We start from the raw sequence: 20,160 nt of genomic DNA, 5'->3' as shown, positions 1-20,160 counted from the left end.
CTGGTCTACAGACAGCCAGGCTACACAGAGAAACCCTGTCTCAAAGAAAAGAAAAAGAAAAGACAGACAGACAGACAGACAGACAGACCAGGTTATTACAATGGGTGGAATCTCCGTCCAGACAGAGAAAGACTACTGAAAAGTAGTTAGTCTTGCCTGGAAGGATGGCTGCCAGATACAGACAGAGGTGGTCATAGTCCACTCCCTCCAACACACCCAGCCGCAGCCGAAAAGGTAAATTAACAAATGCATTTCAAAGTTCAGATCACTCAAGGCAGAAGCCCCGAGAGGGTAACAAGACATTCTGGGACGGCAAGGTCCTGCCCAGAGCTGCTGGGAGCACAATCCTGGCCAGCCAGGACATCAGAGTCATTGTCCACTTTTGTACCCGATCGTTTAGATCCCCCGACTGTGTTCATCTGTCCCACCCTCTCTCTCTTCCCCCTGCCTCCTGGAACTCCCCATCCTCCTGCCTCAGTCTCCCAAGTGCTGGAATTACAGACACACACCACCCAAACCGGTCTTGTATATAGTACCGTGAATTGAATCCAGGGTTCTGTGCATGCGAGGCAAGAACTCTGCCACTGGGCTACATCCCGGCTCTCTTTTTACCTTGCAATTAACACAGAGTATCACTGAGCTGCCCAGGTTAGCCTGGAACTCACTCTGGGATCCACCAGGCCTTAATCTTGCCATCCTCTTGCCTCAGCCCCCCACGCTCTGTATTATAGGTATAAGATTATATTCACATCTGATTCTCCTGGGGTCTCGGGCGTTCTTTGTGAAATGACAGTAAAGGCATTTCTGACTAGCTGGAGTTTAAGCTACAAATCCAGCAGAGGTTATTATGCTGTCCACTCAAATGTCACCTCCTCCAAGAAGCCCTCCTGGACCACAGCTTCATTTTCAAGGCACATAGTGGTGCCTTTGCTGGTGGTTTATTAACTGACTCCCCATGAAGGGTGGGCTGTGTGGGCACAACAGGTGATGTGACGGTCTGCTTAACTGTCGTATGTAGAAAATCTGCAATGTACCCAGTAGACAGCAGTTGTTCAGTCTCTGTAAGCAGAAAGAAAGAATGGAAGCAGCCAAGGCTGGGGGGCAGAGAGAGCGGTCATCAGAGGGGAGATGGGATTCTTCTAGCCCTGCACTACTGTTTGCCATCTGGGAATTGCCAGGCAAGCTGCATATAACTGGTTATATAACTACATATAACATCAGGTATTAGCCAGTTAGGGGCTGCTTGCCACTGAGACATCCATGCCCATAACCCTCATGGAGCTAATGCATTCAGCGAATACAGGTCTGTGTGCTGGTGCAGAGGGTCTCCCCGCTCTATGTCCAAGACCAAGATTTAATCTGGCCAGGGTTTAACGACCACTGGTCAGACTCAGGGGCACACGTGAACTTGTCCTGTGCCACTCCTGACAATGACCACATTGGCCACTGGAGAAGAGAGAAAGTCCCTGGATACTCCCAGAAAACAAACACGTGCCCCGAACCCAGTATCCTTCCAAGAGGATAGCCTGCATTCCAATTGGGCTCCCGACACCCCATCCCAAACAGCAGCCTGGAGTGTTGCTCCAGAAACCGCCCCAGACTCATGGACACACCCCGAAGAACAGATACACCAGCACTCACTCAAGATATCTATGAGCATGTCTGCAACAGAGCCACCAACTAAATGGTGTTCAGGAGTGGAGCTGCTTGCCATGGCTGCAGGCCAGCCTCTGCAGAAGCTCCTTCTCCAGCCTCCCAGAGCACACTGACAGCCCACTACCTTAGGCAATGTCCAATCCTCATGGCAAGGGGGGACCTGCGGTAGAGGGAGGCCAGCTCCCGGTCCTGCGTGTGGATGGGGCCCCTTCCCACAGGCAGCTGGGCAGGAGGCCGAGAAGCATCTGTCACCAGGGAGCCTCCCTGTTCCAGCTGTGGGACGTCACAATGGACCCCGAACACCCTCAGTATGCTCCCTGGCCAATGTACAGAGAAGCACTGACCAGACGAACAGCACACTCCCATGAAGTGTTACGGGAGTTCACTGGGGAGACAGACCGTGCATGGCCTCGCATCCTGGATGCCACCTGGGCAGAGGCAGAGGGGTCCCTCCCTCCAGTAGGTCCAGTAGGACTTCCTGGGGAAGGGACCTCTGGGGAGCTGTTTGAAAGATAAAGGACGAGAAGCAGCAGCCCAAAGCTCTGTGGAGAAGCAGAAGGGCTGGCGCCCTAGGGCAGCTGGTACAGAAAAGGCCAGTCAGGCAGCCTCATCCCCATCCCCGAGAGTCCCAGAGCAGCGCGTGCCTGAAGCTGCCTTTGTCCCTACAGTCCACCTCCACACAAGCCAGAGGCTCTTTCCTTTCCTCAGGTCTCCCATCTGCTTTTGAAGCTCCCTACCACATAGCAACAGCCTTCTTCAGCTCGGCTGGCTCCCCGAACAGTGAGCGCCTGCACCTCTCGGGGAGAATGTAGCCCTCAGACTCTGCCTCGCATACCCGGCGCAAACCATCCTCTTTCCATTCTGGTCACAGACCCTAGAAAAAGGCTGTTATTTGCCACTTTATGGCGATGGTACCTGAGGCCCGGAAGTGACCTGCTGATATCATCAAAATACTGCCTCCTACCCCCGACTGCCTGGACCCAGCGGCCACACTTTCCTACCGAAGGCCCATTGGCTCTTTCATGCCTCTGGGACTAAGGAATGACCAAGTCCCAGAGTGCTGTGTACACATGTTTGTGTGGATCTACATCTGACGTCTTTGTTCCTCAATTACTCTCCACCTAGTTTTCTGAAGCAGGGTCTCTCGCTGAATCTGGCGCTCACTGGTTAGGCTGGGCTGGTCAGCCAATGGGCTCAAGGATCCTCCTGTTTCCCCTCATGCTTGTAGAACTGGCATTTCACCAACCATCTCCCCAGGCCCCAGGATCCACTCTTGGTCATCCTCTAGTATGACCTCGTGGGACATCAGCCTCGTGGGACACAGGTTCGTAAACCCCACAAGTGCGGTAGGCAGAACACGGGTATGTTTAAATTTGGCATGAATGCGTGGTGGGGATAGGGAGAGAGGCACAGGCCAAGAAATGTGTCCTTGCATCCCAGCACATTAAAGCGCGGACCATCCTTTAGTTCCGCTCTCCTCTTTTACTTCCATTTAACATGCGTCTCCCTGTCTACTGGGAAAGTTTTGCACCCTGCTTCAATGTGGCGACACCCAACTGTGCCTTCAAGTACCCCCTAGAGCTTTCTAAAAATACATGCATTCGGGTACCACCCAGAGACAGACTCGGCAGTCGGGGTAGAGCCTGGGAAGTTCCTCAGATACTCCCCTGGTCGTTCTGGTGCCCCGATGAGGCTGCAGTCTGAGTCACTAGCCACATTCTTTCCTCCTGTCTATCACCCAAGCTCCGCCGCAAGACACAGGCATCAGCGCTCTCTGCAATCTGGTCCTCCCACACCTCTGCCCCACCCAAGCCACCCAAGACACAGGAACAGAATGCAATTAACGAAGATGGCCCGGCGAATGGCTTGGGGGAACCCAGCCTTATTCTGATGCCGGTGCTTTGGACGGGGCTGATGGACAGGGAATAGGATTGTGGGGTCCTCTTACTTTTCGTCACAGTCACACCATGTTGGCATCCTGTAAGGTCAGGGTAAGGTGATGACGAGCTGGTTACAGTGAGTGGGACTGGGTCCCTTCCCCAGATGTCTGATCCCTCTAAATTTACGATAACAGATTCTTGCCTCTGCCCGGCCAGCCCCCTTTCCCCCGCTCCATGGTCCTCATGGCTTTTGCAGAGAGAGGCAGCTGAATGGAGAAATCCAGGTCTGGGTCCTGTGGCCAACTGAGTCAGGACTCTGCTACAGCCTCACACAGCAACACTGGCAGACACACACACCAGCCACTTGAACCTCATTCTTCCTCCCCATTGCCGATCTTCCAGCCTACTGCAGATCCTTCCCTGGTGGTATTCTCAGACAAAGAAAAGCAAGAGAAAAATCACCCAGGTACCCACTGGCTGGTATATGGGAATGAAATCCTCTCACTATGCCCACTCCTGGCTTCTCAGGCTATCTGTAGGGAAAACCCAGGGCATATCCCTTTGGGACCCTCAGGAGACTCAGAATGAATCTGGTAGATCTGTGCACACACACAGACTAATCGATCAAGCTGCCATTCAGCAGTGGTCTTTGGTGAGCTGGGTACCTTAAGCAGGCTGGCTTACTAGAGGGCACTGTGACTGCCCCTCACCATGCCCCCCATGCCAGGGCTGGGAAGATCAGCACATGGACAATGTTTGGCATGGTATGAGCACTTCTTTTACAGCATGGACTTTTATAACCAAGTTAAAAATAAAGGAAGCAAGCCAGATGTGGTGGCACCAACGTTTAATCACAGCACTTAGATGGCAAGGGCAGGCAAATCTCGGAGAGTTCCAGACCAGCCACGACTACACGGTGAGACCCTGTCTTAAGAAAAAAAAGAAAGGGGGCTGGAGAGACGGCTCAGCGGTTAGGAGCACTGGCTGCTCTTCCAGAGGATCCCCGGTTCAATTCCCAGCACCCACATGGTGGCTCACAACTGTCTGCAACTCCAGTTCCAGGGGATCTGACACCTTCACACCAATGCACATAAAATAAGTTTGAAAAAGGAAGGAAGAAAGGAAGTCAGAGAGAAAATATTTTGGACACTGACTCTTAGATGAACTGTCCAGGATAATCCACTTGGCGCAGGGAAGAAATAGTGCTACTTTGAATATTTTCTAAATGTCTCCTTCATTTTTGTTCTCTGAGGTACTTAATGCATCTTCTATGTAAACAATCCATAATTAAAAGACAGAAAAGTAGCTGGGTGCAGTGGCACACACCTATCGTCACAGCTACTTTGGTGGGCTGAGGCAGGGGCATGATGAGTCCATGAACTCAAGGACAGCCATTGGCAACACAGCAAGGTCACCATGTCTTGGAAAAGGGAGAGGAACAGGGTATATGGTGGTTTACACCTGTAATCCCAGCATTTCCAAAGCTGAGGCAGAAGGACCACAAATTGGGGGCTATCTTGGGCTACCACAGTGAGAAACTAGCTTAAATAAATAAATAAAATAAAAACAATGTCTAGGTGTGGTAACACACATCTAGAATCTCATTGCTTGGGAAGCTGAGGCAGGCCTCAAGTTCAAGGTTTGCTTGGGTTATATAGGAAATGAGACTAGCCAGGGCCACATGACAAGAATTCTGTCAAAAAAAAAAAAAAAAAAAAAAAAAAAAAAAAAAAGGCGCCAGTTCTTCAAGTTTTAGTTGGCAAAGTTGAGATAACCAAACAGCATGAGATGGGGGAGAAATTAAAACAAAACAAGTGGGCCGGGCGGTGGTGGCGCACGCCTTTAATCCCAGCACTTGGGAGGCAGAGGCAGGCGGATCTCTGTGAGTTCGAGGCCAGCCTGGGCTACCAAGTGAGTTCCAGGAAAGGCGCAAAGCTACACAGAGAGACCCTGTCTCGAAAAACCAAAAAAAAAAAAAAAAAAAAACAAAACAAGTGGAAGGTAGAGATTGTAGCATTTGAATTCCATTTTTTTTATTCCTAAAATATTGGGGGGAAAAACCCTGAAAGCCCACTGATGTGCTGAGAGACCGCACATCACCCACGCCGAGGTACCTCAATCAGAAACTTCTGACAATCAGCAGGGCTTCCAGCTCCTGCCTGCTAGACAGTCTGGGTTAAGAAACCAGTCCATGTAAATACTGCAAGGCCCTCACTCCAACACTAAGAGAATGCCTGCTTGCCAAGTGTGGGTACACTGCAGAGCCCTGGGGAGACCCCGGGGTGAAGGAAGCCCAGGCCCCTTAAAGCACACGGGCTTTCCCCAAGGGAAAGAGATGCTAATTAACGGGGCCAGGAATGTGCAATTACAGGGGAAATCCTAGGAAAGTTTTACAACAAAAGAAATCTGACCTAGACCCTCCCCCGGAAGGAAGGGGAGGGGAGAATCAGCTACAAACTGTGGCGGGAGTGGTTTGGATTCAAACGGAGGGGGGAAAGTGCTAGAAGCCCAAGGGAGGGTAAAGACCAGTTAAAAGGCCAGCACGCGGTGAACCACGCGGACCTTGTTGATCGTACTAAGGATTTTTAGACTTTATCCCAGTGGTGAATTTTACACACAGGATGGCAAAACCAAACCAAACCATGTCATCTGAAGTTGGAAGCCTGGCTTCCAAGAGACCAGAACTGTGTGGTGGGGAGGCCAACCGGGATAGAGTAAGAAGACAGTGTTGTAAACAGGACATGCGGGTGGAAAGGAGGGGTGGGCAGGCAGGGTACCGAGGTCTGGGTTCCCTTTGGACTTGAGTGCAGGGTGCTGCTGGGTACCCAGCTGGCGTGCAGCTAAGAGGGAAATATCACAGCGCAGGCACTCAGTATCTGCAGGTATCAATGCGCGAGATGTCCCAGGGAAGGGCGGGGAGTAGAGGGGGCCCAGGTCCCGCATTCGACTGAGTTTAACATGTTAGAAACTTGAGAAGTGGCCAGAGCCATAAAGAACACATCCAGAAAGACTAATGATATATTCACAAAAGTCTAGGACTCCAAACACTGCAAGAGTCATGGGAGAAAAGAAATAAAGGTTGACGGATCCCCAGAGCTATATCCAGGAAGCAAAGCTGGATTTGCTCCTCTCAGAGAGGAGACAGGGATGGTAAATGCAGTTACAGTCATCTGAAAGACAGGAGACGGCCACCACGAGGGGCACAGCTCAATCAAGGGTTCTGCTGTTGTGTTTTGTTTGAGTCAAGTTCTTGATTGTGTAGCACAGGCTGACTCTGTGATCCTCCTGTCTCGGTCTCCGGAGTGCTGTCCCCTGTCCAAGTCCAGTGCTCTGAGACCAACCACAGAAGTATCCTCAGCGCGCGCGCGCGCACACACACACACACACACACACACACACACCCAGGGGACAACCACAGGTGCTGGTCCTTGAGTTCCACCACCTCGATTGAGACCAAGTCTACCCTTTTTCTGTTGCAAGCTTCCAGAGCTGGTCTTGTTTCCGCCCCTCTGGAGCCCTGGATTACAGATGCTCAGGTCACACCTCCACATCTCCAGCTCTTATGTGGGTGGAGAATCTGAACTCAGGTCAAGGTAGTGTGGCAAGTGCTTTACCACTGAGCCCTCTTTTTTTTTTTTTTTTTTAAGTGACTGCCAGCCACCACACAGCATGACAGCAGCAGTGCTTACGGTGCCCGAGACTGTTGGTAGGCACTATGGCAGCCTCACTTAGAGACTCCTAGACACTGTGAGGGGAGGGGAGGGGCAGAGACGGGCACACACCAGGCACCCTTCTCTAAAACCTTGACTCAGTGAAAGAAAGTGTGGGTGCCCTTCCTGGTGTACGGCATAAAGAAGGGCTAGGCGACATGGCAGCGAAGAGCATTGGCAGAGCCAATAACTCTGGCAGGCACCCACCTAGGATAGGCACTAAGCTAATGGCTACTTTTACCATGAGGTTGTCCAGGGGTAGACAATAGACAAGAGTAACCTGAGCAGCTGGGGACTCAGGACCAGCACTGGGCTGTTAGGAAACTGAGAAAAGCACTGTTGCCTCAATGCAGAGGAAATACACGCTCTATTCCCAAACCCAAACCACAAGACAGCTGAAGGAATTTTAATACCCAACTTTTAATTTTTCAAACAGTAATAGAGTGAAATCAACTTGAGTCTAAACTAGTGTATTTTCTTCTCATTGAATCAAGTGTGTTTTTAAAATATGTATGTATTATGTATGTATATACATACATATGTGCTGGGCAACAGTATGGATCATGTCACTAGTGGGTTCAAAAAGTCTGAATACCACTGAGCTAATTCAGCACCCCCACGTTATTTATTTGGACAGGGTCTTATGTAGCACAGGCTAAACTTGAACTCAGCATGTGGTTGAGGATGGCCTTCAGCTTCTGATTCTCCAGCCTCCACCCTTGAAGTGCCGGGCTTGCAGTTGAGTGCTGGGATTACATCTGGTTTATGCAGTGTGGAAAATAGAGCCTAGCGATCTGTCTATTCCAGCCAGGCACTCTAGTAAGCAAACTACATACACCCCCAGCCCTAAACACACACCCCTTCACTTGAGATGGAGAGACAGAAAGCTGAACCACTTGTCCAACTCCAGTTAATGACAAAGCTGAGGAGTGCATCCAAGTCTCTAATAGTTTTCAATAATTTCCCCACTAAGAAAGACTCTCAAAATGCAAATACACCAGAGTAAGGAATTAGTAGAGTAGGGGGGGTCATCTCTTAAACCTCCTGCCTGGAGCCAGTTTGCTAAAGATAATGGTAAAATGGGGGTGGGGGAGGTGCACAGCATGGAGCTCAAACAAGATCAGTTTGAGGTCCCACCCCTCGCCCCAGTGCTGTGGGGCATGGCAGAGGACAGGGCTTGTCACACAGCATGAAGACAATAGTATCATCTGGACAACTGGTTCTATACAAGGAGTCTGTTTCCGTGTCTGCGAAGGTGGATGAGGGCCATGGGTGCTTTGCGCATGTGGCTTCAGCAGATGTTATTAAGTGAGATGTTCTGAGTAACAACTACCTCTGTTCCAGCCAGAAGCCCTTTCTTCCACGCAAACACGCTGGGTGTTCAGTATCTGTTGTATAATTATGTTCCAGTGTAACGTAAGTCAAGTTCGTGGTTCTTGACCTGTCTGTGAGAAGCAAGCGCTGGGCACTGATGGAGAGTGGAGCTAGGAGATAAGAGTCCAAAAGGGAAAGTCTCCAAGTCAGAATTCAGGGCAGAAGGCTGGACCAAGTTCATTGCATCAGACACCAATCACAGCCACTCAGCAACGAGCTCTGGGCTCCAGAGCAGAGGGAAGAGGGGTGAGCAGACAGCTGATGTAAACATCACCCAGCCCTTCAGCCTGGTGAGTTAGCAGCAAGTCAGGCACCTTTCCCACTACACCGGAACAGGAAGAATGGCTAACTGCAGAAGTCCCAAGGAAGTCACTTTGAGAGGCTGCTGATGTGTCCCCAGCCAAGAGAGGGGACAGGGTCTGAAACTACTGTCAAGAGTGTCACCTTCCACTCACTCCTGCTTAGTAGCTGAGGCATTAAGAAGCTGCAGCTGAGCCGGGCGGTGGTGGCGCACGCCTTTAATCCCAGCACTCCGGAGGCAGAGCCAGGCGGATCTCTGTGAGTTCGAGGCCAGCCTGGGCTACCAAGTGAGTTCCAGGAAAGGCGAAAAGCTACACAGAGAAACCCTGTCTCGAAAAACAAAATAACAACAACAAACAAAAAAACCACAAACAAACAAACAAACAAACAGCTGCAGTTGGAAAAGGGTTTTGAACCCAAAGCCATCTTGCTTTGCTGTGGGTTATCTCCCCAGGAAGCATGCACAGTAGAAGAGCAGCAGGCCTGAGAAGGAGGGGCCAGGGGTGACCTGGGGTTTTCAGTGATCTGTGTTGATCCTGACGCCAGCCACTGAGTACAGAGCAGCTCTGCCTTCAGTAGGCCTCAAAGCCTGGAATCTGGTGGTTTAAAGTTCTCCTCTACCTCTGAGGTAGAGGGTTGCTCCACAGGGAGCCAGGAATGAGAACAACTTCCTACAGGGGCTGGTGAGCTAGGGCTGAGTTCTGTGAGGATCCAACCAGCTTAAAGGTATATACAGAAGGTCTTGGAAAATCCACAATGCACCATCAAATGTAGGACTTGCCACATACCTAAAAAAATCAAAGCACAAGACCCCGGGGACCTCCCCTAGCCTGCTACACAGAGATGCACAAACATTCTAGGTAGTCAACTTCACCAAGAAGCAAAACTGACAACTCAACACAGGTGCTTTTAGGACAAAAAAGATACACACATCCCTGTAATTCTTTTATTGATCAAGTTCAAAATATAACGGGTACAGTTTTTTTCCCCTGGATTTAACAAGTCTGTTAAAGTGACAGGTGCAATTTGTAGGGAGGAGGAACCAAAGGTTGGTGTCCCACATCAGATCCCTCAGTGTTCAGGCATACAAATTGTTTTCAACTCATGTGGCTTAAGACAAGCCACTCAGCTGCAGTTCAGTGGCCCGGCAGTCAACCTAGACCCAGGGGGGTGGAGCCCAGGAATCTGCATTTCACCCGCTCCCCTGGTGAGCTGGTAATATAGGTCACGTTTGGGCTTTAGTGAACTACAGAGCCACACAACCTCCCTTCTCTACTGTCCACACAGATGGCCTCTGAGGTTGACTTTGAGCCCTAGGTGATCCATCCTCACAGCGGGGAGATTTTCCCTCCTGCCTCGAAGTCCCTAAGGAATGGCGGAACGGCAGGCAGGGTCAGGCAAGTGGCTCTGGGCAGTGTTATTAGCATGCTACACCCTAACACCAGGAGCCTGCCTATTCTGCCCAGAATTTTTGTTCTTTCTGGAGAAAAGACAAATAAAAACAGAAAATGCATTATAGCTAAGACCCCAAATAAGCACTAGCTAGGAATGGATCCTGCTTGTGTTCTCATTACCCCAAAAGTGTGCCCCAACATCTAAGAGGCCAGATTCATCTCACCTTAAAACGATGTACATTTATATTCGAAACCAAGGTAAGGCTTCCCCTTAAAATGCCTACCCACCCTGCCCATCTGACCCCATCTTCAACAGGAAGGCATGCTTTGTTTCAAAGTCCGCAGTATCAACAAACCCAAACCCACTCTCTCGCTAATAAGGTGGCATAACTCCAAGGCTTAAGGAGAAAAAAGCCCTTCCTCATGGTGCTTTACAAAAATACAACTAACTAGTCATGGTGCTTCAAGGCAGTACAGAAGCTGAGTATGTCCGACGAGCTAGAATCTGGGTCCTGCACTGGTGGTGACCTGGAGCTCTGCCTCAATTTCCTTACATTTAATATAAGAAATAACAACGGTCCTTAACACAGTGCCCTTGTGAGGATAAATTAACTGATGTGTGTAATCCACTTAGCAACATGCCAGACACAGTAAGAGACTATGTAAGCATCCGCTATGATTGTTGGAGTTGTTAGTTATTTTAAACCTCCAGGACGCCTGAAGTTATCCCTCACCGTTCCCCAGCATCTGAGACTAAACGATGCACCTGCTAAGAGCCAAATCAAACCATCTTTGTCACTTATTGAGAAAGCAGCACCGTCCCCATCTTAGAGAACGTATGTGCCAAGCTTTGGAAGTAAACTGAGTTAACCTGTCCCGAACCACAGGTTAGGACCCCATCTCCGTGTAGCTGGTGAATTTCAAACCCAGGTCTGCGTGGCTTCAGATTCACCATGGAACTTCAGATTCAAAACAAGCAGCCCCGGCTGCCAGTCACAAGACTCAACTGATCGCCACCACACCAAGGTCTCACTCCGTTCTCTGCCTCTGAATCTCCGCTTGGCTTGCATAAATTGGAGCAAATATCGGGCCACTTGAACCCAATTAGGCAGTAAGTCAGCCTGGAAAAAAAACACGCAATGCATTCCAGAGGTCAAAGTAGACTCTGGCTCGGATGGCAGCCTTTGCCGGCCACTTCCATGGAAGTTAGTCTCTGCATGCAGACACCAGCCTACAGCCAGGGAGGTGCCTACCATACGCTTGAGTCCCACATCCGGACCAGCATTGGGAACAAATTGCCTGAGTCTTAAGTCAACACAAAAAGACAGTTTACTTTTCTTTCTTTCTTTCTTTTTTTTTTTTTTTAAAGGAAAGTCCTATTTCTCTTTCGGTTTAGGGTGGTGGTTAGTATGTAGTTAGCTCCCTGCCCCACCAAAACAAAAAGAAAAAAAGGGGGGGAGGCAAAGGATAAATAGCGAGAGAGCTCCCCCAGCCTGCAGGGTGCTGCGACACCCACCTGAAACTCGACCAACCTTTCCAGAGAGCCCAGCCCTGGAGGGCGTTTCCCCAGCGCATCCCAACAACTTGTCCCTCCCGGGTAGGAGGCCGACGCCCTCGACTTCAGTTAGGGCCACTAGACTGGCGAGGAGCCCCTCCCGCCCTCCAGTTTCACCCCCACCCCCCAAACACCACCCTATCATTTCCGCCGAAGGCGCAAACACCAGAGCAATCGCTTCGCCTTCAAGGCCACCTTTCACTACGTGCAGAGCGCAGCGGGAGCCACCGCGGAAAACCGAGCCGAGGGCGGGGGTTGGGGGGGGTGGGGAGAAGGAGGCAGGGAGTCGAGGAGGAAGGGTGGGGGGGAGCTCTTGCTAAGGAGACCGTCACCTTCTCAGGGCTTCGATAGCTTCGGGATCCTGGGACCCCGGGCGCGGGGTGGGAGCCCCCGTAAGACCGAATGCGAAAGTGGGGTGGGGGTGTCCCTGGGGCCAGCTCCCCCAGAAGCCACCTTGCTGGAGGGCGGCCGTCGGGGCGATGGCGTAAGCCTCTCGCTCCCCCCCCCCCCAGCACGACAACAGCCACGGTGACAAAATGGCAGCTCGGTGCCCGACAGGCGAGCCACCGGCGCAGAGCCGGGGACGGCCGCCCCTGCACCCCGAGAATGCCAGGCACCCTGGGGCTGGGTCTCCCGCCGGCCTAGCAGTGCAAATGACGAGGACAGGGGCCCGCAGGTCCGAGCCGGGCGAGAGCCCCCGGCCCGCCTCGCCCTCTCTAGATCCAATCCCCAGGCCCGCGCCGCCGAGCTTCTGCTGCGCCTGTGCGCGCCCGGGTCCCCTCCGCTGGGCACCCGGGTCCCCGCCGAGCCGGGTCCGCGGCCGCCGTGGGGGAGGGGCGGGCCGCCGGCGCCCCGGGAAACATGGCTGCTCGTCCTAGTTCGGCGGCGTCGCGGCCACCAGTCCCCGAGATGCGACTTGGGAGAGAGGTTGCAGAAGGTGGGTGCGTGGGGGCGGCGGGGGGGGGACGGGACTGTGGGGAGGGAGGCTCCCCGGAACGATCTGTTTTCCAAAAAACGTTTATTTGAAAAAACAAAAAACCAGAAAAACAACAACAAAAAAAGCCAGTTCCTCCTCCCCCACCCCTTTTGTCCCTCTTTCGAGAGCTTTCTGCCCTCCCCTCCCCCATGCGCAGCAAGTGCCCCCTCCCCCGCCACCCGCGCGCCCCACCCCGCCGGGAGCCCCGGGGCCGGCGAGTGGGCCGCGGACTCACGGCGAGGGGGCGAAGCGTGAGAAATCGCGCCCAGCCCAGCGCGCCCGCCCCTCCCCCAGCGCACACACTCGGGGAAGTTTAAAGAGCCGGTTCGACCCGCTTTCCGTTTCGCTCCGGGTTGGCTAGTACGGTGGATCGCTCGGGCCGGCCCAGCGCTTATGCGCACCTACTCGCCGCGACCCCGGAGCCCCCCAACTACGTTCAGGGGTCTTCCGGAAAGTACGCGGAAAGCCCGCGTTCGGCCCCCTCCCCCAGCACCACACCCAGCCCCCTCCACCCCCGGGATCGGGCACGGGGACTGGGTCGGGACGACACCGGCCGAACCCGGTAGCCCCGCGGCAAGTCCTGCTGCTGGCGGCGCCCCCTCCTCCCCGCCCTGCGCGCCATAAGGCTGTAGCACGTCTCCAGTGCACAGCTGCGTGAGGATGGGCGGACGGCAGAAAAGGAGCTTGTTTTCAAAAGTCTTACTCAGGTTTGGAGGGAGGAACTAGGGGAAAAGAGGAAACGAGGCCTGCCTTTGTCAGGATTCGAGGGGCCAAGTGACTAGGGGGGCGACAGGTCAGCGCAACGTGCTGCGCGAGCCCCCAACTCGCCCGAACCCCAGACACCTAGGCTGGACCTGGGATCTTCCCGCCCGCGAGACCCTTCTCCCCAAGACCGGGCCTTGAGGGGAAGTCGGCCAGGGTTTCCACCCCAGACCCTAGGGTCTCTCGGATGGGCCAACTCGTAGGACAACACGAGTGTGTGAAAGCGAGAGGGAGACAAAAATAAACAGTAGCGTTCGAGTCTCCCACCCTCACTTCCCCTAGCAGTGGGCTCGCGCCCAGCCTGCCTGTTCCCACCGGTGTAAGTTTCCTCCTGCCATACTCCCGCCGCTGCCCAATCCATAACGGCGACGGCCAGACGAACTGCCCATCCCAGAGCTGCGTGCCAGCCGTGCCCGCAAGAATGTAGACCGGGCCAGTCCCCACAGCAGCACCAGCTCTGGGCACCTCGGGTCCTGATAAAGTTTCCCGTGCCCATTTATTAACCAGGAGCCGAATGGCTGCCAGGGAGCCCACCCCGGGAGAAGCAGGGACCCAGAGGTGGGGTAGCTGGTGCCGATGGGGCATCAGGGTGCCAAGGCTGGCATCTGGGGAGGAAGCCGGGGGCCAGGGGCTCACCGGGACGCAGCCTTCGGTCAACTTACACTAGCGAACGCTCGTGGTTGGGGAGGCGTGAGGATTATCTGAGCATTTGCACACTCCACAATCCCTCCCCCTCCTCCTAAGGCACCCCCCCCCCTTTCCGCGAGGAAGAAGGGAGAAAAGACAGCATCTGGCCCAAAGGTGGGGTGGAAAGAGTGAGAGAGAAAGGAGAAGAAGGAAGGCAGGCAGAGAAAGGGAGGGAGGGAGAGAAAGGGCGCGTTCACGAACACGACAAAGTTACAAATATGGCTCCCCACCTCTCGCCTCATCCCCGCAGAGAAACGAAGACGCGCTTTAAACTCGAGCCATCTCCCAACTCCGCAGCAGCCGGGTCCCCACGCGCTCTCCCCGGGGGCCTTGGGCCACATTGATCAGAAACTAAACCGGACCCGCGAATCCCAAAACTTATTGTGTGCGAGAGAACGAGCGAGCGAAAGAGAGACGGCAAAGGGAGGGGGCAGGCGCGGGAGGGGGCGGAAAGGGGGGTACGTTTCTAAAATATAACACCCCCTTTTTGTTGTTTAATCCAGGAGGCAGCCCATCTCCTCCCCTCGATCATCTTTTCCATCCAGACGCGAGTCGTGGGAGCTGAGAGCTCGGACGAGGGTGAGATCGCCGCGTTCCCTCCGACCCGAACGCGTGCGCCCCGCCGGCCCCCAGCTGGGTGCACACTCGCACGCACACCCTCGCACCCATACCCGCACACGCGGGAGCACACGCACAGGTAGTCACACACCAAGGGCAGCGGCGGCGGTGGCCAGAACATGCTCCGATGGCATTGCAACCCCCCCCCCAATCCAACCTTGCAATTCATTTGCAGTCCGATCCCAAGCCCTACACTACCCCGGACCCCCCTCCATAAAAAAAAGTGCCTTCCCCCCAAACACACACGCACACATAACACAAAGTAGGAGAATGGACCGACAGAGATATTTTTGGCAAATGCTCACATCAGAGGGCGTCCTGTTCCGCAGCTCTAAATGAATCCGTTTGTCCATATCCATCTCTCGCGCTCTCTCTCTGCAGAGGATCCTGCGCCAGCGAAATTCAATCAATAAACCCCGAACCCACGGCCGCGCGTTTTAGGACTTTGAAGGCTCAACCAGCTCCGCTCGGTTCTCGAGCCCCCAGCACCCGCGGCGCACACTAACCTGATCGCCGTGAAGGCGGGACCTGCGGCTCCGGCGTGGAGCGGCGGCAGCACGAGCCAATCGAGTGGCGAGGCTCCGGATGCCAGCCAATGGTGACGGCGGCGGCGGGGGGCAGGGTCCAATGGGCGGCCTGCGCAGCGGGCCAGGGAGGCTCAGCCATTTGGCTGTGGTGCCGGAGACGGACCCCTTTAGATACCCGGGCGGCCGAGGAGGAGCGCGGCTGCAGCTTGGTGGCTGCGCGCGGGGGGCGGGAGGGAAGGCAGGGCAGGTGCGTGGACCTGAAGGTTCGTGACCGGGGGCGGGGCCGCAGGTGCGTGGACGCGGGAGGGGCGGGGTCCTCGCGGGGGCATCCTCTAGGTGCTTGGCGGGCGGACGAGGCCTGGGGCGCGCGGGCGCCGGCCAGGCCCAGGGAGGGCGCGCATTCTGGGAGCGCAGGAAGGACAGATCACACCCTGGGCCGCCCACTCGGCGCATCCCTTCGGACTGGGTCTGCTTCCATGCCTGCAATTAAATAAGCAAGTCTAAGCGCATGATGTTCCCACCTTCCGAGGAGCGAGGGCGGGATCGCGACCCAGAGGCTTGGCGTTCTGATGTCCTGCCAGGGCAGCCTTAAAAGAAGCGATTCCCCGAGAGCCACCGGAGACCTTGTGTAGGGCAATAATTGAATGAAAAGGCCGTGGATGCAGAACTGTATAGAATATTAAAAAGTGCGGAAGGAAGGTGCTAGTAACTGCCGATTCTCAGAGCCGAACATAATTTACGGGCTTTATAGGTTTTGTTGAGAGTGAGCGTTGCACGTTTCATTCTAATCGCCCACCAAAGTCGTTTGGTTACATCTGAGTTGCCAAGGAGTCGCTAACTGGAACACTTATCGAGGTCTTTTGGTTGCTTTGGGTTTTGTTTTTTTGTTCGACCACGTTACGTTTTTAAGAGACCTTAAAAGCCCTGGTTCCCACTGGGTTACCAGCTTCCTATGGGCAACCCTGGGACCTCATGCACTGCATGGATATCTGTGGCTGTGGACAAATCACGGGGATGACTGTCAACAGGGACACATGTTTAACGTCATCCACACAACTGTATCATAGTGTCTGTTTCTCTTCGTCTACACTCTTCCGCAAATACCCCAAGGTAGTTTTATCTTTGTGGATACATTGGAACTGAGCATTTTATTCAGTAAGTTCTTTTAGATCAAATAATAAATGAATTTGAAAGCCGATAAATATTTATTCTAAGTAACTGGAAGTACGAAATAAAAATGTCATCTGGATGAATATGGCATAATTGTTTTAAGTTGTTCATTTAACATTTCTTATCTTTAGATATTGTTAACCTATACAAAGACTGGGTAATTGGAATTTTTCAATTGTATTGGTTCCCTTCTAAAACACAGGGGACTCCTCTTTGCCATTGAATCGGTTGGTATTTCCGGAAATGATAGTTAACGTTTTTAAAGCAATAGTCTTTCATCACAAATATATTAGAGGGTATGGTGTACAGAATCTACATAGCAGGAGTCTTGAAATTCATATTCTTTGGGATGGTAAATGCTCATTTGCTACTTAACTTGGAACCATAGTTGAGGTCCCTGCTAACAGCAGAATTGTGGGAGAGTCCTTTCTGCAGAAATAACTCCTTCAAAGTCCATCTAAGCAGAGAGGTGCCCCATTCTCCTCTGCTGAGTAGAAGCAAAGGGCTTACATGATAAGGACAGAAGAGAACTATTTGGAACACACACCCTTCATGGAGAATATACAGAAACAAAATTATGAAAAGGCAGGCATTTCATATGGTCTGAAGAGAAACCAGAATAATAGAGACTAAATTATAATTGGAAAAAAAAAAGAGATTGCCTCATCACTGAAAGTATTAAATATATCTTGTTTTTGGAGCGTCTCACCTTTACAAATGTTGAATAACAGCTTTTGTATTTAGTGTCATGAAACTGAAAGATGTCATCATTCACTGGATGTCAGGGCATGTAGAAGCTTAAATATCAAGGCACTTTGAGTATTGCCCTCTTGCTAGTACATGTTGAAGGAAGAAAGTTCTCTTGTAGTTTATCTAAGAAAGTTTTAATAGGACTTTGGTGGTTTTATTAAGAAACAGGAAGACAGCTCAGCCATTTGCCCTGTAAGACTTGGGTATATATACACAATGAATGTGTAATTATTATTTACAGGGTTATTATAGTTTTATTGTGTATTATAGTAGTAATACTGCTCCGAATAAATCTGCATTTCAGGAAGGTAGCATGAGAGGCCGCGCCTCGAGGGCTCTTAGAGAAACTTTTATATGGACAGGAAACAGGTACAGTTCCCATACAGGCTGGACCTCCAGTAGGCTTTAGGTGAGGAGGGATAGATGGTCTGCAACAGGGTTTGATTCCTGCTGAGAAAGAATTAGATGCAAATCAGGTTTTGAGCCCCTGCAAAAAGGGGTGGTTTTCAAATTAAGGGCACCTTCCTCTAAGGAAGCCACCAAGAAGCACCCCAAACTAATGAGCAGCCCCTTCTCAAAAATGAGAGCAATGAGTGTCCCTGGCACCCTGCTTTTTGAAGGTTTTATTTTATTTTTTGTTTGGTTGTTTTGTTTCCGAGACAGGATTTCACTGTGTAGCCTGGGCTGTCCTGGAACTCACTCTTGAGTCCAGGCTAGCCTCAAAATCAGAGATCTGCCTGCCTCTGCCTCCCAAGTGCGGAGTTTAAAGGCATGTGCCACCACTGCCCGACTGAAGGTTTTGTGTGTGTGTGTGTGTGTGCAGTCGCCCAAGGAGGCTGGAAGAGAACATGGGATCCCCCTAGAACTCAAGTTACAGGTGCCTGTGAACTGACATATAGGTGCTGGGACATGTCCTTGGGTCCTGAGCAGGAGCCACAAGTGCTCCTAACTGCTGAGCTGTCTCTCCAGCCTCCTTAGCTCTTCTGACAAGTTGAGAAGTCCTGTTTTAGAAATACCCACCCCGTAGCTGCTGAGGCTTTAGCTCTTAGCCCTGTTCAGTCTGAAGGAGACCCTTTGGTTTTTATGGGTCAAGCTAATGTATGCACAGTTCAACTTCTTGTTCCTCAGCCCGAAGCATCTAGACTGGACCCCGGCCATCAGGCTCTTCCGTTCACACCAGGCCTCTGCTGCTCGGATCCCAGAGACAATGACGTGGAAAGGTTCCAGCATGCTTGTGTGCTCTTCTGTCCTTACATATAAATAGCTCTTAGAAGTAACTTATTCTTTTGAAACTCATAGTAACAATGTGAAGATGTCTGCATTTTTACTTAAATAGCCAAGAAATGTTGAGGTCCAAGTTCTAAAAAGTTACTCATAATTTTCTATTGCTTAATGAAGCATTGGGTTTTAAAAGTGTATATTACATTTATTTTTGTATGTCGGGGTGGGGGGGTGGGGGATCATGTGCTACTTCACGTGCCTGGAGATCAGAGGAAAATGTTCAGGAGTCAGCTCTCCTACCATGTGGGACTCAGGGATTGAAGTCAGGTTTTCAGGCTCGGCACTTTTACCCAACTAGCCATCTGGCTAACCTAGGTGACTTATTAAAAAAAAAAAATGCCTTAATGATTGAATAGTTACCTTGTTAATGAGTTGGTCATGGAGAAAAAGCAGTGTTAACCAAAAATAGTTATTACAGGTCATTTTTTTAAAAAGTAACAAACTGGCCATGGTGACTCATGCCTGTCTCTCCTAGCAGCAGAACTCTGGAAGCAAATCACTATGGATTTGCAGCAGCCTGGGCTATGGTAACACTCTGTTCCAATAAGTCAGGTATGGTAGCCTGTGTCCCAGCATGGAAGCAGGAGGATCAGGAGTTCAGGGGCATCCTCTGCTGCATAAGAGCAAGCTTGAGGCCAGCCTGGGCTACCTGACCCTATATTAAAATTTAAGTGGGACTTGAGAGCTGGCTCAGCAATTTAGAGCACTAGCTGCTCTTCCAGGGGACTTGGGTTCAGTTCTTGGCACCCAGGTGACTGTTCACAACTGTCTAAAACACCAGTTCCAGGGGATCTGATGTCTTCTGGCCTCCAAGGGCATCAGGCGCACACATGGTGCACAAACATACATCCATGAAAAACACCCATACATATAAAAAAGTTTTAAATAAAATAAAATATGGCTATTTTAGAAAAAAAAAAAAAAGTAAGACTGGAGAGATGGCTCAACATTTAGAGCAGCTGTTGCTCTTGGAGAGAACCTAGGTTAGATCCCAGAACCTACATGATGGCTCACAACCATCTATAATTTCAGTTCCAAGGGAACTGAGGCCCTTTTCTCATCTCTGTGGGCACCAGGCACATGTGGTACACATATATACATGCAGACAAAATGCCTATGTGTATAAATTGAAAAAAGGAAAAGTAAGTGGGCATCGTGATGCACACCTGTAATCCCAATACTCAGGAGATAAGAGCAAGAGAGTCCGAAGTTCAGAGTCATCTTTGGCTCCCTAGTGAGTTTGAGGCTAGCCTGAGTTACATGAAACACTCAAGAAAACAATAGCAAAAAGACAATGGAGGGGCTGGAGAGATGGCCAAGTGGTTAAGAGCACCTGTTGCTCTTACAAAGGACTGGGTTTGGTTCCCAGCACCCACATGGTGATCCACAACCATCTGTATTTCCTAGGCACTCACACAGTACACATTCATATGTGCAAAATCTGAAAGAAAAAAAAAAAAAAGACAATGGAATGTGACGTCACCGAACAATACTGTGACTAAAGGCAAGTCATGTAAAGA

The 20,160-nt window shown here is 51.6% G+C and overlaps 2 protein-coding genes across 3 annotated transcripts in view; one reads left to right on the top strand and one right to left on the bottom strand.

The window, feature by feature from the left end:
* Anp32a (acidic nuclear phosphoprotein 32 family member A) overlaps nucleotides 1-15,349 on the bottom strand; it is a 38,345-nt gene extending 22,996 nt beyond the window's left edge. The window contains exon 1 of one of the 2 annotated variants that reach the window (XM_006971454.4): nucleotides 15,218-15,349. In XM_006971454.4, coding sequence (XP_006971516.1) covers nucleotides 15,218-15,271 — 54 coding nt within the window. In that variant the 5' untranslated portion in view covers nucleotides 15,272-15,349. Of the gene's footprint in view, nucleotides 1-14,524; nucleotides 14,681-15,217 lie in introns of those variants that run through there. The other variant, XM_016003486.3, reaches the window with a different exon arrangement.
* Nucleotides 12,166-16,641, top strand: LOC121830873 (uncharacterized). Its single transcript, XM_076576440.1, is given in 5 exon segments — nucleotides 12,166-12,479; nucleotides 12,482-12,524; nucleotides 12,526-12,806; nucleotides 14,798-14,873; nucleotides 15,294-16,641. Coding segments are annotated over 4 exon segments (594 nt in total). The 5' UTR covers nucleotides 12,166-12,271; the 3' UTR covers nucleotides 14,860-14,873; nucleotides 15,294-16,641.
* The last annotated feature ends 3,519 nt before the right edge of the window (nucleotides 16,642-20,160 follow it).

This window comes from Peromyscus maniculatus, chromosome 7 (assembly GCF_049852395.1).
Source record: "Peromyscus maniculatus bairdii isolate BWxNUB_F1_BW_parent chromosome 7, HU_Pman_BW_mat_3.1, whole genome shotgun sequence".
NCBI lineage: Eukaryota > Metazoa > Chordata > Mammalia > Rodentia > Cricetidae > Peromyscus > Peromyscus maniculatus.
The sequence above is the reverse complement of the archived record's forward strand: the minus strand, read 5'-3'. Positions and strand labels throughout refer to the sequence as shown.